An 18,407-nucleotide genomic window follows, 5' to 3' on the forward strand; every position below is an offset into this window, starting at 1 on the left:
AAAGGTTGGTGCAATAGCCTGTTTCGTCAACCTCGGAATCTATGAAATTCATGTCTTGTTGGAATAAAAATTAGTGGGTAGAGGGGGAGATTTGAACAGTCACCTGAGAAAAGTTCTAATCAGTAACCTTGAACTGTGTCCAAAACCCAAAGATCTGTCGAAATCTTGGCCCATTTGTGTGCAAAATGTCTCAGTCTGCCACCAGAGGAAAACCCGAAAGAGGAGGAGGAATCGTTACCTGTAGATTGATTGTTGGAGGCTTGATTACCCCCGTTAATGCCTTTGTTCTAACGTCCTCAGAAGCCCCTGGATCTGGAGTGGAAGAAGCTCGTCTGGCAGGGGTCTTGCCAGTAGCCTCTGCGTCGAGAGACAATTCCTCGTTGAGGACCTTGAGAGTTGAAACAGCTGACTGACCGTTCTCTGCCGCTGCCAGCCTGGCCAAAATGGGGATTGAAGTTGAATACCTTCTTCATTGAAGACTGAGCCTTATCCAATGAGGCAAATGTGTTTACGAACTTGCCAATATCTTCGACAAAGTGGCCCCTGAAGAGTAGCCCCTCCACTAAGTGACTGGGTACAGCCATTGCCAACTCAACCAATTGAGGATCAATTCTTATAAGCACCGTTTTATTACTCTCAGAAGACAGGGCACAGTTGGTGTTGCACAGCAGCCAAATTACACACTAGGCCCACCCTTCTAACACATTCGGATTGATCAGGCCTCTTGTGTATTGCGATTGGAGAGCCAATTCTAGAATTTTTGCAAAAGGTTTGGATACATCAAGCAATTTATCCTGACTGTTCTGAGGCTCTGTCTTTACCCATTTTGGGATTTCTGGCAAACCTCTTTAGAAAGGTAAACCTATTAGAGTCAATGTCAGGAGTTTGAGCTGTCTTATGAGGAGGTCAGGCCTAGGGCACTCTGCCGAACCACTTTTCAAAGCTCTTGCCACGGTGGTGTTGCATATGGTCCACAACTGCTGGTGCTGGAACCCAGTCAGAGGACCTGAGGTGAACAATGTCAGAGGGTTCAAAAGTAAAGGGATTGGGGGTAAGGGAACTCGATTGGGAAGAGGAGGAATTCTTACATTTCTTGGGACTCTTGCTGGCCTCGTAAGAGAAAGAAGAGGTATCCGTATCTGTTTCAGTGTCTGAAGGTTGGGAGAGCTGGAGCGCTTCTTGGCGCTATAGGTGTGCTCATGAGAACACCTTGGGACAATTTGTTATAGGCATCAGATTATGGCCAAATGGAATCTGTAGAAGAGTTAGGAGGAGGTTGAGAGGAGCCTGATAGTGGGATAGGAATTAGGGCTTTGTCAAGTGAGCGTTGGACCGACTGGTTGATCACTTCCACTTGCCTGTCGTCAAAATACTAGTCTTTATCTTCATTCTGTCCGTAAGTCTCGAGGCCTTACTCAAAAGGCTCGTAATCAGACATGGTCACAAGGAGGGGTAGCCTCACACATCTAAGGTCCCCAGAGGGAAGCAAGGATTCACAAGCTTAATAAGAAAAGAGAAATAAAAAGGACCACGAATGTGAGTATTATTGCAGCCCTGGAGAACTCTGCAAGGCAGGGCCTGAGTGGGAGCAAGAGGCTAGTCACAGGCACAAGTATGAATATCAAAGTCCTAAAAATTGCAGAAACTTGATGGGATTAACCACCCATTCACTAACTCCTCAGAATACTTCTGAAATAAGCCAAAAGTCGCACAAAGGCCTGTCAGCAACTCCCCTGTTGTTGCAGCCCGGTGGAGGTGGTACCAGCGTGATGTTGTCTGGAGTTTACCAAGTACGAGAGAAGGACGTGTCTGCAATTATCCCAGAGGCACATGCGAGTAGCCCAATTGGGCTACACATGTGTCCTCACTCCTGCCCAAGCGGCTGCACTTCAGCATAAGGGGAAGAATGAGCTGGAGGCCCCATGGCCAGGAAAGTAGCATGGCAAGGATAAGGAATGGATGCAACACGCACCAAAGTGGAAACGGATGAATGTGAACCGGAGGTGGTCGCTGACCCTTCAAAGGGAAAAATGTTTTAAGATAAAGCCAGAGCGCGCTAAATACTGTAATACAAAGTGAATACAGCATGCAAAGGCACCATTAAAAACAATTAAAGGAAAACCATAAGCATGACAACAACATTCTGGTCAGTACATAATAGGCTCAAAACAGAAAGGCACTTATCTTGACTACGGATCAGCAAAGAAAGAGGCAGTCAAGATGGTGTCTCTCTGTTTTGTATTTTATGCCTATAAACTATTGGTGGACTGTTGAGGTAGTGTGGTTCTAGGCCTTTTGGGAAACGTAGTTGTATATGTGTAATTTACTGTTTTTTGTTTGGCTTGTATTTGGAGTAATAAAGATGGAGAAAGCATAATTGGAGCCTCAGGTCCTGCTATAGAATTGTGGCTTTAAATATGTTTTATTGTTCGTGTTGCACATTTCTAACCATTGATTTTACATGTCTTATATGTGTTTTAAGAGTTTTTCTTTGAAAGATTAAAGTCCAAATAAACATATGGTTGACTGATTGAGTCTATAGAAGACGCAAGCTGAAAGCATACCCCAGTGATTCTGAATTCCCAAAGCAGTCATAAGTAAACATATGTGAAACTGATCACGGCTGTTTGGTGCCCAGAGTGCTGTCCAAGAAATGTATTACTACACATGCAACTGGCATAAGCAATGTCTGTTAATATATAGACCGTGCAGCAGAACCCATTAAAAGGTGTTCTGTTGTAGGATGGTAACTGGTGCCTTTTCACCACACCGTGTTGCAGGAATCCAGGTGGTTCTCATCTCACATATGCAGCCATTTTCAATAATGAAAAATGACAATGGAGCACAGCAATGCTCCTCGTCTGTATGACATCGAATAGAAATGTTATTCATCACTGTGTTTGTGCGTGTGATAGTTCTGCATCTTTCTGCCTATATTAACTTCTTACCTACCATCCTCACTATTGCGAGCATGTGAGAGTTCATGCTTATATCTAATCAGTTGTCACCAGGCACACTGTTTGATGGAAACAATGGTGACCTATGTGTTTGGAGGCCCTTGAGGAAGATTAGATTGCATCTTCTCCAGGAAGGTAATATGGTGTTAGGATTACTTATTACAAGGGGATTGATGGAGTCTGTTGGGATCTGATTGGCTGCCACAGAGTGTGCCAGGATGTAGATTTAGCTAGACTGGATAGTTCTAAATATTGGTTAGTTGTGGACTGGCCTTATAGGAAACAAATAAGGACTGTGTGTGGTGGCCAGGAGCCAGTTGTGTGGGATTGCTGTCCTGCCAAGTCCAACATAAGTAGCATGACTGCTGACACCCTAACTGGACTGGGGCCTCTACCTGGAAGAAGGAGTAGACCAAGAGAATGCAAAGACTGGATGGCTAGCCACTGAGGGCCTGAATACGATGGTGGTGGGACCGCCACCATCAGGCTATTGGTGGCACTCTCACCGCCATCTGTCCCTGCAAGTCTGCAAGTCGCATTAAAATGGCGGGCGGATGAAGGGTGGGTGGAGAGACCATCTGCCACGTATCTGACGGGCTCAAGGAGCCCGTCGGACTGTTGGAGGGACTGCAATCCCTACAACAGTGGTGGTGCCTGCTCAGGCACCGCTGTAGGGATTACAATGTCCCTTTCCGCCAGCCGTTTCATTGCGGTTAACCCGCCATGAAAAGGCAGGCAGAACATGACTTTGGGGGCCCCTTACAGGCCCTCTGCCATGGGCCGTGGGGGGCACCTAAGGTATACATCCCTGCATCATGTGCCAGGCACCTCATGGTGCCTGACACATAATGCAGGAATCTTTCCAAACATGCCTTTAGGCAGTTAGGCATGTGCTGCAGCCCTTTTTTGGTCCGCAACACAAGCCTCAATGCTACGAGTCATGTTTCCGACCACCTGCATGGCAGTCAGATGGTCATTTGCATGGCGGGACCGCCGACTCCCTGTCAGCCGGTCCCATTCCCGACAGGATGGCTGTCAGACGCTTGTTCATCCGCCATCATATTCACGCCCTAAGTCTCATCAAGCCAACGGTTACCATATTCTCTAATGTCATATGTCAACAGCTCCTTCTCAAAACCACAAAAGATAGTTATGGGATTCTGGACCTAAACGTCTTTTGAGGAGAAAGTTAGGGGCTGACTTCCAAAAAGTCACAACTAAAGGATACTAGCCTAACTAACTAGGGTTAGTTTATGGTACTGTTGGAAATGGCCCTTTTTGCAGGGTTATCCCCAAACTTGTTGCTTCTTCTATCTATTTTTCCTGACCTGTTTTTGTTGGCTTTAGGACTCTGGGCACTTTACACTACTGATCAGTTCTAAAGTGCATATGCTCGCTGTGTAAATTGTGATTCTGATTGGGTATCCATGATTAGCATATTTGATTTGCTGATAAGTCCCTAGTAAAGTGTACTGAGTGTACCAAGGCCTGTAAATCAAATGCTACTAGTTGGCTTGCAGCACTGGTTGTGCCACCCACATGAGTAGCCCTGTAAATGTGTCTCACACCTATCTCTGTAGTTTCTGCGCACACAGTATTAAACTGCCACGTCGACCTGACAAGTACACCCACTTGCCAGGCCCTTACCTTACATTTTCTTATATTTAAGGCACCCCTCAGGCTGGCCCAAGGTACCCCTATGGGCAAGGTGGAATGTGTGTGAAAGTTAGGAAGTGCTGGTGTGTGTGTGACATGTCCTGATAGTGAAATACTGCCAATTTCGTTTTTCACTATTGAAAGGATATCTGTACCATAAGCTTACATGGGAGTTGCTTTCTAACGTCTTACAAGTATAACTTTCCATTGGGACAAGAAAGAGAAATGGATTTTAGGCTCTCTGAACTCTGAATTTAATAACACATCTTTCTCGGTAGATGGTTTTTAAATTGTGTGTTTGGAAATGCCACTTTTAGGAAGTAGTCTTTTTCTTGTTTAACCATTCTGTGTGCCTCTGCTGGGTTGTGTATTGACTGTCTGGTTTTGGAATGATGGGAGCTGGGGATGTGCATTCAACATAGACATCCACCGGGGGGCGGGTTGAGGGGTATCCTGCGTTTCCTGGATGACTCAGAGCTCAGCTGAATAGACATTGTATGATATAACAGCGCACGCATTCATCACGCATGCCTTTACCACGCATCCACTACCATGCATGACCCACTACCACGCATCCCATTACCACGCATACCATTTCATCACACATGCATCAGGACACTTTGAAAGACCCATTGAAATGCTTTCACTAACCACACATACCACTTTCATGCACACTTTTATAATGTATTGATGGTATGTGCAAAACTACCTTTATCGCTGAAACTTTCACTCAGGGCAGCTCTCCTCCTCCGTGCCAACATTACAGTTTATCCGGCAAACATGCACTTTCGTACCCGTCCTCCCCTCTCTTGCCGATGCACCTACCACTTACCCTGCACAGTGACATACCCAGCAGTTCCTGGTGTGCTCCTCTATATGTGCAGTGAGTGCTGCCACTGAAACAGGCAAAAACTATAGCAGGCAACATCCCACCGATGGCGCCAAGTGCAGCTACAGGATCCCGTGCACCAGCAGGAGGTCACTATCCTGGAGGGGGCATCATCCACGATATTCCATGCCTCATATCCCGTTCAGAGATAGAGCAAATTACAGCCTGTCGCCAAGCTTCACTCTGCTTTTCTTTCACCTCATCTCTATGTGCCTTGGCCACACCTCCGAGACCGTTTGTTTCCGGTTGGGTTTCAGCACCAGTTGTAGTGTCCACGCATGCGCAGCTTCGTCCCCAAGACCACGCTACTCTCATGAGCTGCAAGTTCATCAAGCCCCCCTCTCCTCATTGCAGGTACTTAATTTTAAGTTTTTGACTTGCCGGTTTGTTCTCCCGTGCCGTGGGGCTCATCCGCTGCAACACTTGCGATTACTGTAGTCTGCCCTCTTTCTCTAACCTGTTTCAGCGTATTTGCGTTGTGTTGCCTGGGGCGCAAAACCAGGATTGCATACGCCGACTCCCGCCATTTTAGTAGTTTTCCTTCGGGAATCTTAATTTACCTGCCACACACCCCCTAGAGCCACAAGATTTCCTGCCACAGACACCCCAGTGTGAGTCCTTGAAGCCCACAGTTAGTTTTAATGAGTCCTCTGTCCTACCAAGCTCATGGTCAGAATCAGTAATCGTCCCTATTTTTAAAAAAGGAGATAGAGGGGACGTAAGCTGTTATAGACCAATATCGCTCATTGAATCCGCAGTCAAGGTACTTGGCAGGGTGATACTTGGCAAATTGACAACATGGTCAGCTGAATCCAATACGCTTTCGACCCTGCAATATGGTTTCAGAAAAGGAAGAGGTACCATTGATCAATGCCTCAATCTGCATCTTTTAATTGGGAAATATTCCATCGCTAGGAAGGGAACTCTCTACCTTGCGTTTATGGACCTTTCCTCAGCATTTGACCGAGTAAATAGGTCAAAACTATGGTCAATGCTCCTTGATTTAGGTATTGATAAAAATATTGTATATTTTCTTGCTGACCTGCACAGGGACCTGCCTGCTACCGTGAGGTACGATCAAAAGGGAAATTGTACTCAGAGAATATGTATTGTCAACGGTGTGAGGCAGGGGTGTATTTTGGCCCCTTTACTTTTTTCCCTTTACATCAATAATCTTGAGCAAGTTTTAGGGCAAGCCAGTAAAGACATCCCGCGTGTGGGTGTGCGATTGATCCTGGCACTCCTCTACGCGGACGATGCCGCATTGTTAGCCAGAACGGCGGTTGGTTTACAACTGCTTTTAAACTCATTTGCCACTTTTATGAAATCCCTGGACCTAACCGTAAATTTTGCTAAATCACACACAATGATAATTGGCATTATGCCCAAAAAGGTTAAAACACTTCATTGTGAGGGCAATGTGATCACCAGGGTCACAACTTTTCCCTATCTGGGCGTCTTATTTGACGAACGTGGCACTTGGCTACCGCAATTACATGCTAAGAGGAATGTCTTGGCAAGATCCACATCTGCAATTTTAGCTTTCGCACGCAAACTAGGGGCAAAACCAATGCAAGCCCTTCTAAAAATATATAGAGCAAAATGTATCTCTATTGCAACTTATTGTTCGGATATTTGGGGTTTTCGTAAGGCAAGTGAGATTCAAGTTGTCGAGAACAAATTCTTAAGAAACTTGCTAGCGGTGTCACATTCCTCACCCACTTATATAATTCATCAAGAGTTAGGGATTGGTTTTGTAGAGGACCAAATTGCATCAGCACCCCTCTTGAAATGGATTACAACCTGGTTAAACCCTGAATTAGAACTAAACGGGGAGATTTTAAATGATTGTCTGGCTTTAGATCAAGCTAGCCACATTCCCTGGATGAGCCATGTTAAAAGCATGTTGATGAAATTGGGTAGGCCAGAGTTATTTAACTCACCAGCCACAATAGTCAAGGGTGATTTGCTGTGGGCTAAGCGTTCCTATCTATATATGGTTACCATGGAGAGAGAAGAAAGGGAGTTGACAAAATCAACTGTACGTAATCATCATTTATTAAAAACGTCCCCTGCAATGGAACCATATCTGATAGTGGTATCTAATCCTAACCACCGTTTCCTCCTAACAAGATTTAGATTAAATCAGTTACATTTTCTCCTTGCTGAACCACCGGGGTGGAGAAAGGTGGAGGACTTGGGTGTGTGTTCATGTGACAACTTTTCGGTACCAGATACAATACATTTTATCTTTTTTTGTGAGCATTTTTTGCACATTCGGAAGCGTTTTATTCTCCCAATTTTAAAAGACAAAGGCTTTTTACAAATTAAACCCGCACTCATGTATTTACAGTTGCTGTCTAATGTTTTGGAGATCTTTAGTATAGCAAGTTTTCCCACCGCAGCAACTAGGATTAAGAAGAAAAAAATGATTTTAACTGTGTAGATTATGAATTTGGGGGATAAAAACGAGACTGATTTTATGCTACAGTTTAAATCGTTTATCTGTGATCATTTCATGTTATGTTTGGTGTAAAAAACTCTTGCTGCTAAATAGAAATTTTTAAACAATTTTTAACCTCATGTATAGCATGCTTTTATGGTTTTAAATAACTGAATAAAGTACTTTGACTGACTGAGTCCTCTGATCTTTTCAGACTTGGTCACACTAAGCCCTAAAAACTAATTTAAAGCACTTAAGCCACAGCCATGACAACGTGTGACAGTCACCGCGCGTGACGGTCACCACAAAGCCATTACCACACGTATGCCTTTATCATGCGTGGTAAATGCATACTCGTGGTAAAAGCATGCATGGTAAAGGCATGCATGGTAAAGGCACATGCGTGGTAATGGCTTCGTGGTGCCAGTCACGCGTGGTTATGACCGCGTTGTAATGGCTGTTACCCGAATAGACCTGGGCTGCATTTAGACTAGTGAGAGGAGTTTTCCATGCACCTGAGTAGGCCCAGTTTCCTGTGCACAATGCTGTCTCCACCTTCTGCCAAGAAGCTGGACCAGAGAGGACAGAACTGGTTTGGACTGAGCTAAGGGACTTTTTGCCACAAGAGAACAAATAAAAATGTGCTTTAAATATTGGGGCCCATGCCCCACAACTTTAGAATACTTCTGAACTCAAGAGGAACCTCCTCCAAAGAGAAGAGCTGAAGACGCTGAAGAAGGAGTACTGCCCCATTGATGTGTGGATGCTTTGCTGGGTTGGCCTGCAGTGGCTGCTTCTGCCAAGTATAGGACAAAGGACTGGACTTTGCTGTATATCCTGCCTGTGAAGTTTCTCCAAGGGCTTGTGTGTGCTTGCCTCCTGTTAAGAACTCTCAGAGACACAAAAGACTTCCTGCAACTCTGCTGGTTCTGCTGGACTCTGCCACCTGTGAGTCCTACCCTTGCCTGAGGTGCCTCACTCCAGTCGAAGGGCCTCCGAGGTGGGCTTTGCCGCTGATCTCTGTAAGAACTGGAGAGGAGATTCGCAAAGCCCCTCTGATTCCCGCTGTGCACTACTCGGAACAGACGCCGGACAATGCGAAGCCTCGCTTAGTCCCGCCGCAGCGCAGCGCACTCCAGGGAAACCGATGCCAGACGACACGAAGCCTCGCCGAGTCCTGCCGCACAGCTGCGTGCTTCTCTGAACCAACACCAGATTACGCAATACCCTGCAAAGCCTCACCTCCGGTGTTCAATGCATCGCACCTGGGCGCCAAATCTACCAAACTTCGGGCTGCAGTAAGATACCGACGCATCATCTCCTCAAACAGTAAGAAACTGACACATCTCCTCCTCTCCAGTAAGAAACCGACGCATCACCTTTCCTGCATGGCAGTAAAAAACCAACAAATCACCTCCCCTGGAGAAAAGAACTGATACATCACCTTCCCTGCCTGTAAGGAGCCAACGCATCACCTTCCCTGCGGCTGTTTTTGCCTGTGATTTTTGATGCATCCCAGGTACTTTGTGTGGAAAGTGATGCATCCCTAGTTTTTTTATAGACAGAATAGTTTTGACCTTTTAAAAGTCCTATTTTGATAAATGTATGGTGGATTTTTGTCATTTTGGCCTTGTTTGGTTTAGATAAAGATTTCCTATTTTTCTAAACTGGTGTGGTATCCATTTGTAGTGTTTTCACTGTGCTACTGCATTTGTGCACAAATGCTTTACACATTGCCTCTGAGATAAGCCTGCCTGCTCGTGCCAAGCTACCAAGGGGTTGAGAGGGGTTGTCTAAAGATATAACTTTCTTACCCTGACTAGAAGCAAGGGTCCCTACTTGGACAAAGGTGCAAACCATTGCCAACTAGAGGCCCTCATTTCTAACAGGTACTGGTTTGGTTCTTATTTTACTTCTGCAAATGAGTAACAGGATCATCTGACAGACTGCGCTTTAAGCTTTTCACTTTCTAGTCAGGAATTTCAGGTATAGCCCCACACTTTTGTGGAGTTACGAAGAATTTAGCTCATACCTGCCCTTATTTGCTATTCATATTCAAGAGTTTTTGGGCCACAACCCTAGGGTAGGACACCTCTAGGTATCCATTACTAGAGAGCGAGGCAGAGCCCCTGGTTTTGTTGGGAGAAGAGATAGAGCATTTCTTGACCATATCTGTGCAAGCCATAAGGGTTTCAGTGTGTAAAGTGCAGAGTGTGAGGTTATGTGTTGCTGAGTAAATGTGAATGTTCCCTGTTTCAGGAGAGCCGCAGTTGTGCATAGATGTATTTTGCCATGCTATGACAGAAGTTGTGTATTTAGAGGATTTCATTTCAGCTTGAAAGTTGTATGCAGGGTTTCCCGTACTCACAAACCAGGATAAAGGAATTATACATATTCTGTTGGATAACATGTTATGTCGTCCCTGTTGCACATGTGAGCACTTGACCAGGACTTGGGCCTACTCCTGCACAGGTTTATGCTGAAGAGCCATAGCTACAGTATGAATTTAGGTCGCCCCACTACTTTTGTTTGGTCACATATTGGACTTGGTGAAGCACAATTAAACATTTGTCCCTATCTAAGTTCTCCATCTTTTTGAGCTTTTATTAAATCTATAATAACATTATATCACATTACATTCAAGCATGTGTTTTTCTGACCTGTTGAATTTCTGTTCTCCCTCTAAGTTTCTGTTTTTGCCTTTTTCTTATAACAGGTCCAGCTGAGACGTAACCCGCCTCATCGCTTTCACTCCCCACCAGTATCTGCACTGGAGCCGAGTGCAGATGCAGCCAAGAGACTCTCCAGCTCTTCATCTCCATGCAGGCTAAGGAGCAACAGTAGGAAAGCTAGGCCACTCTCTACCCCATTGCCACTGCGTGGATCAGGACTCAGTGTTCAGGCACTCAGACCTCTTTCCTGTACTTCACCACCATGTACATTGGGATCCAGCACTGGGATAACTAGACACTCCAACTCTTCCCCAGTGTCTGGTCAACACACCTTATCTTCACTTCCTTGTGCACTGGAGCCCAATACAAGAGCAGCAAGAAGGATGTCTGGCTTATCACCACCACATGGAACAGGACCCAGTGCAGGGGCTGCCAAGCGACTCTCTGGCTCTTCACCCCCACGTGGATCAACACCCAAAGTGGGCTCTCCAAAGAAACTTTCCTCCTCTTCACCCACACATGGAATGATTCCCACTGTGGTGATAGCTGAGCAATTTCCTTCCTCTTCAACAATACGTGATAGAAGGGCTCTCTCAAGGAAAGATAGGAGTCTCTCCTTTTCTAAGTCTGTATGTAGATTAATGTCTGATGCAGGTGAAGACATTGACTCTTCCTCTTTACCCACACGTGGGTCAAGGCCTAGTGTGGGTGTCATCAGGAAGTTACCTTCCTCTTTATCAATTTCTTCCTCCTTATCTCCAAGTAATTTGAGTCACAATAAGCAATTATCTGGTCAAATTAACTCATTGACACCTTCAGACAGACATGGTCAAAACAGAGAAAGTATGAAACTCTCTTCTTTGTCACCTGTGTGCAAATTGAGACCCAAGAAAGGGAGAACAAAGCAGGTGTCCTTCTCATTACCTCTAGATGGCCTCGATTCTGCCGCAGAAGCTGCCATCCAGCCAAATTATTCTTCCCAGCCTATAAAAATGACGCCCAAAATGGGGATTCCGGTGAAGATTTCCTCATCAGCCCAGTGTGGTTCTGTGGCTAATTCAATGCCAAATCGGCAATCATCCTTCTCTTCAATCCCACGTAAAATGGGACCTACCCTGACGGAAGGTAGGCAGTTGTCTGCTTCGCCTTCGCCAACTTCAATGTTGTATCAAAAGGATGTGGCACAGAACACTCCACCTGTATCTCCACATGGGTTTGGGCCCTTCCCAGAGGGAACCAGACATTCCTCTTCTTCAGGAGAACCTGGATTAGAGTCTAGACTAGATGAAGCAGGGAGGCTTTCATACTCCTCAGTTCGACATTCAATGGTGCCTAGTCTTGGGGCATCCAGCCATCTCCTCACTTCATCCATCAGACAGAGATTGGGGTCTTATCATGGTGGATCTGGAATGTCCTCTCTTTCTTCCCAAAATAGACTGTGGCCTAATGATTCTGAAGCAGAGCTGTCCCCTTACTCTTTACCTCAGCAAGGTCCAGGGGCCAGTGTGGGAGTATTTAGGAAGCGTTTATCCTCCTCAAGCCAGCATGGACCTGGACCGTGCTCCAGCACTGACAGGCATGCATTCTCTTCTTCCATTCCATGCAGAATGGGGTCAAGTCCAGGTGTGACCTGGAGGTTCTGTGGCTCTTCACCCACACATAGATTAGAGTCCAGTGTAGGAACAAAGGATAGAGTGTCCATCACTTCACTTAGTCATGACCTGTGGCCCACTGCAAGGGAAACATGTTATTCACCCCCTTTCAAGCTTGAACCTAGTGCAGTGGCAGCTAGAAGACTCTCATCATTTTCAGCTCAGTGCGGAGGAAAGTACTAAAGCAACAATATAATCTTCTTAGTGGCTCTAGGTTAAATGAGCCGTGCAGAAGGAGTAAACGATATGAGACAGTGGTCAGAAATGTCCAGATCTTGTATTAAATTACACAGCCAAGACACATACAGTCAAAGTGTAAGCCACATATGAAGGCCATCTCCACAAATGGGCATATTATGCTGCACAATCTGGAGCGAGGTAGGAAAGCTTTGATGCGAGGCTATCCAAATTGTTCCTATTTACCATGTAGTGTTGTTTAACGTTTGCTACTGATAAATGTTAAAAGACACCAGCCACATGTTAAGTGACCAATCCGCAACTCATTGCAAAGCAGTAGGTAATATTCTGTGTCCTAAGAAGAAGAAAATGCATGACCTGAATGGTTGGTGTACACCTTAGAGATAAAGGCAGCCATGAATATTAATAAGAGTCTATAGGCTTTGCAACATCTTCTCCAAAACTCCACCGAATTTAGTAGCGGAAGATGGCTCAATGATAGACAAATGTGTGGTGTGGGGCTCAGCCCTCTCTTCTGGGAGGGGAAGGTAAGAGTTTTAAGTTCTATCCACTTTAATAATGGAAAACAGAAGTCATGACATTAGGTAACTGAGATTTAGGAAAGCCAGTCCTATCGGGGTACACTCTCCTAATTAAAAGCTTCTCTGGTTATAGCCAAATTGTCTTGTACATCACTGGCAATCTTCATCACATAGATCTCCCTTGTAATACTCAACAACAGAAAGTGAAAGTAGTTACTTTTCTCTGCTCTTTTGATCTATGAGAAGCCAACCAATATAGAAATCACATACTTTTACCCCCCAGATGTTTGGAACTTTGTGTCCATGAACGTTTGAACATTTAAGGCTGTACAAAAATGAATTAAAGATCAACTTCTATAGCTGTACTATATAGATGAATGGAAACATAACATTATCTTAGTCCATCTGTATGCAAAACAATTTGGGAAGTCAGTGAGTTTATCCAGCTAGCCTCACCACATGATAACATGGGAAAAGGATAGAATTTTGGAGGATGAATATAGTTTAGGCTAACTATTCCCAAAAAATCCTCATACAGTGATTTAATCCGATCTGATGTGCATTTACCAAACAAAGATCCCATCTGGTAAAGCCCTCTGGAAAGCAATTAGAGGAGGAATACATGTTATTGGCGCTCGTGAAGCCTCAAAAACTCTGGTGTTGTTGCAATATATACTTTACAATGAGATTAATTGATTTGGATTGAAACCCAGAACCATAGAAAGTCAGTACTTAATTAGATCATGTTTCACTAGAGTGCTAAAGCAAAGTATTTAGAGTTGTGCCTGGTGTCAAATATGCTGGATGGTGCAGGCCAAAAAAGTTTACTAGAATCTCCAAAGTAAATTAATATTCTGAGTTCTGCGATTGGGGAAATAAAAAAGCTAAAATCTATAGTATAACTAAAATTCTGAAAATCAAGTGAAGAATGTTGATTATGTATGAACCATTCTTTGTGAGAAAGTTTATCACACTCTCAGGGCAAATTAAAGTAAAATATGAAATGGAAGCAACTTGGCTTTTCGCCACCATCACATGTACAGAGTAAAATTACCATTAAGGAGAGCAAACTGGACTCTTGGAGCGTTAAACATTGCTGTATTTTTTAATTGTCCAACCCCCAATGTTACATTTAAGCTAATTGTGCATTCTGATCCCCATATTGTAAACAACGAATACTGTGATTGAAAGCAACGGCTACAATTATGGTAAACAATGGATACAGCAATGGTAAGCAATGGATACAATGAGAGTAAGCAATGGACACCGTGATGGTGAGCCATGGAAACAATAATGGTGTGCAATGGATACAATAATGGTGAGCAATGGATATACTCATTGTAAGCAATGGATACAATGATGCTCTGTCACACCAAAGTTCAGGGTTTGGACACATTGAAAGAAATGCACGCTAAGCAGTGCCCTTGGACATCGCAGTGACAGCTGAGCTGATTATTTAGCATGATGCTTAAAATGGTAAAAGAACCAGAAATATTTGAATAATTTTAGTACAGTTCAGTGGTTTCAGGAGCCTCTCTTGTAAGAAGACTGTCCTGTGGCCACACAAGTCTTTACTCACAAAAGGTTTTAAGAGTGCTAATTGTAAGTTCTTGCTTTGAGATCTCATGTTATGTATGCTGTTCAAGTATGGTGTCATTGTGTTTTTTCTATACTCTTATTTGTCACATTAGTGGCCTGCAGCCACTTCATTTGGTTTACAGAACAGCTCTTACATCTTGGTCTTCTCATTAAAAAATGCAAAAGCTAGAAATGTGAAAAAATTGCTACATTTCTAAATGTTGTTATTTGAAGCAAATATAATCGCTATTGTGTTTGATAAAATGCCTCAACCACTATTCTCGTCTGTAACACATTGCTTATGTGAATCCCATCTCGAGATGGAAAACTACAGAAGCATACTAAAAATGCAAGACATGGAGACTTTACTGGGCTTCAAAGCTGGAGCAAATTCCCAGCATCATGTCTATAGTCAAGATCAGGACTTCAGTGTGTGCAGTGGGATCCCTACCAGACTCTGACCTACTCCTTTTTCCAGGCACACACTGTGGAAGGAAACTAATGGATGCACAGGGTTTTTATTTGACAGGGTGGTGTCCTGGTTGCTGTTTTAGAAACACAAAGCCCTCAAACTCCAATAAAGGTAACTTTGCCTTGATGCTGTGTTATGGTGGTAATGGCTAAACATTCTAGCAAGTGACAGCATATGGTTGTCTTCTCCTCCTCCTTGTCTTCCCATTCTCCCTATCCTCCCCACAAGCAAGGCACGCATATCTGGAAGGAGCACAATGGGATTTGCAGGATAAGCTACAGGATTTTGCACTGGAAGTTGTGGATGCCCTAAATAAGATACATAAGGCTTCCTTTTGTAGGGTTGAGATGACTCCATATTGTGGTTCTGATTCAAATCTCATAGACTTGTAGGGGAGCGGTAAGATGAATCACGGGTACAAGTCCATTGGACGAAGATGCTCAGTGGCATGCTGGCCTGGATTCATGAGAACATCCTCTTACTGATGCCCTTGTTATTTTCACTCATACACTGATTAGGTAGTTTCAACCTACTCCCCAGGTTGGGCTGCCTCTTCATCAAAACCTTTGATACGATTTTATGAGAGTGGAAAGATACAGACAAGGTCAATCTTGTCCACTTTATTCTATCCCTTCACCCGCCAGCAGAGATGAATAAGTCACTGTAGGATGCTCTTCTGCTTGAATCCCTAGTGACAAGTCCTGTATCCTCATCCTCAGTGGCAGCAAACATGATTCATAAAGAGTTTATGATAAACAGTTGTGATCTTCCATCAAGAGGGCATATTCTGGATTCCGACAGATACTTTGGGCTGAAATCTAAGGGTGATATATGGCCCAGTTATGAATCTTAGACTTTAAGGAGCTTCTCAAAGCAGTAGAGAAGGGAAATTAGTGTTCTGCCTTTCTGTGGAATTTTCATGCAACTGTGGGCTAGTACCGAGCAGAGCTGTGCACCTGTTGTTAAGGCATTGCACAGTCTAAAGCCCATACATTTAACTGAATGCATGTATGTTTTTGTATTTATGTATTTTAGCCTCTAAACATTCCTTTCAGCAGTCCTCAAGGGTGCTCCTGCCCCTATTTCTGTGTAAACGTGTAACAGGCGTTCACATGGAACTCATTTAGAGGAACAATAAAATGCAACAGGGAAATCCTGTGCTGAATTACTCGATGTGGAAAAATCATGAGTTTGGACAAAAACACTCAGTCAGATAAACTTTATTTTGGTTCAATGAACCATAAAAGCGCACACTTTAACATTTACAATGTATTAAAAACGTCATCAAACATTTTGACATTTCATACCAGTTTAGATATCATGATCTATAAAGTGCATCTTGTTTGTAATATAGGCTAAGGCCCTAACTGTGATCAACACCTAGGTGACAAAAACCAAAAATAAGATGAAGGAAGTGGCCCAATTAGGGTCATCCGGGTCACTAACGACCACCTCTCAGCCTTTCATACCAAATGAAGAGTCGGTCAGACAGTACAGAATACAAACCAATATCTGTTTATTCAGGTACACTCAGAGTGGAGCCCAGTCTGCCCAGTCGCTTAGGAGTGCTGCAGATGGACTGACATCAGTAAGCATAGAGATACATTATGATGAAAATAACAAGGACCCCCTGCGAATACGTAAGATTCCTAGGGCAAGGCAACAATACAATTGAAAGTAAATCCCTAGGCAATCAAAGGTCATAAACCCATACCAAGAGAAAACATGATATAAGGAACTCAGCGTAAACTAAAAGTAATCAGTTAAAAATTCATATCTTTAATGTAATTTGATTAAAAACATTTCTGAACATGTATTAAACAAGCAATTCATTTTGAACATAATAAACACAGGATATTGAAAGACAGCACTTAATAAAGTACAATATGACACAATACAAGAAACTTTCTGAAAATAACAAACATCAAGACATTCACAAAATGATACAATACTGAATACAACATCATGATAAAAAGACAGTAGCTGGGAGATGGATCTTCTACGCGTGTTTCGGCGCTCACTGCGCCTTCATCAGGAAAGACACAAAGTTTGTGCGTGATATTCAGATAGCAAGATGCAACGAAATAACAATCTTAAAAGAGTACCGGATTATATGAAGGATAAATGCAGGTCCTATAGGAGGAATACGGACGTGTATGCCTCTCAAATAGTTCTATCAGAGTCCGATCCTCCGGTTCCTGACTGCGGCTAATACGATTTTCGGCTATTGACCATTAAGCAGGACATTGCAGTACGAGATGCCCGCTGTGTAAAGTCACATTAATGCTGAACCTCATTTGTGGCAATTCCCGGACTATCAGACACTATCAAATTTTAAACAGCGTTATCTATTTAATAAAGAGCCGTGTATTTTCCGTCAAGATTTAGCAAACCTGACAGGATACTCATTGGGATATACACATTAAGACGTTACATTCTGGATCTGTGTGTATTCTGCATTAGGATCGGACTCTGATAGGACTTTTTGAGAGGCATACACATTCGTATTCCTCCTATAGGACCTGCATTTAATGAGGCAGGCAGGTAGCCAAAACCCTCGGCATACGTACACGGTCGAAGCTTTTTGAATAGTGGGAGCAAAAATTTGACTCGCACTGAGTTATAAAGTGCACAAAATAGTACAAAGTGCAACATGCTTTGCTTAGTTAAATTGTCACAGGTGCTTGGCATGAGCTTAACCGACTATCCTTCTTGACCAGGGAAAGCTACGAAAAAGTACACAGTGCCTGCCCGAAACCTAGCGAGATAAAATCTGGTCTGGAGATTTGTGGTAAAAGTTAAAACTGTGGGATGGTTTTTATGGGGCAGCAGGCTCCCGGATGGGCTAAAGGCTGACGATTACGCACTGTGCCCCTAAAAAAGGAAGCCTGTTTGACAGTGTCTTTGGCATTTTGGGGAATATTATTGGGGTTTTCAAAAAATTGACCTAGGCCTAACTCATAAAACACTCTGGGGCAGATGTACGGCCGTTTTTTGCGGTCACAAACTGAAATTTGGCCCGTTTGCGACCGCAAAATAGGTCAGCCCCATGTACAAACCATATTTTGAGAGTCACTAACCTATTAGCGACTCGCAAAGTATGGTTTACGACTCACTATTAGGAAGGGGTGTGCCAAGGGCGTCCCTTCCTAATAGCGAGTCTCACACTAATATATGATTGTTTGGTGACCGCAGTCGCAAAACACTCGCAGTTTACCACCCTTTTCAAAAGTGTGGTAAGCCCTCTCGCAAACAGGAAGGGGTCCCCACAGGACCCCTTTCCCTTTGTGCATGGGTGCGTAAATGCTTTTTAGGAGCAGGTAGTGGTCCAAGGGACCACTGCCTGCCCTTAAAAAATGAAACTTAAAA

General features: G+C 43.8%; 1 protein-coding gene across 2 annotated transcripts in view; it reads left to right on the top strand.

The window, feature by feature from the left end:
- LOC146796127 (uncharacterized) overlaps positions 1-15,164 on the top strand; it is a 195,456-nt gene extending 180,292 nt beyond the window's left edge. For both annotated transcript variants that reach the window (XM_085628505.1, XM_085628504.1), the window contains one exon: positions 10,662-15,164. In XM_085628505.1, coding sequence (XP_085484631.1) covers positions 10,662-12,452 — 1,791 coding nt within the window. In that variant the 3' untranslated portion in view covers positions 12,453-15,164. The remainder of the gene's footprint in view (positions 1-10,661) is intronic.
- Positions 15,165-18,407: the final 3,243 nt, after the last annotated feature.

The sequence above is a fragment of the Triturus cristatus genome, chromosome 10 (genome assembly GCF_964204655.1).
Source record: "Triturus cristatus chromosome 10, aTriCri1.1, whole genome shotgun sequence".
Lineage (NCBI taxonomy): Eukaryota > Metazoa > Chordata > Amphibia > Caudata > Salamandridae > Triturus > Triturus cristatus.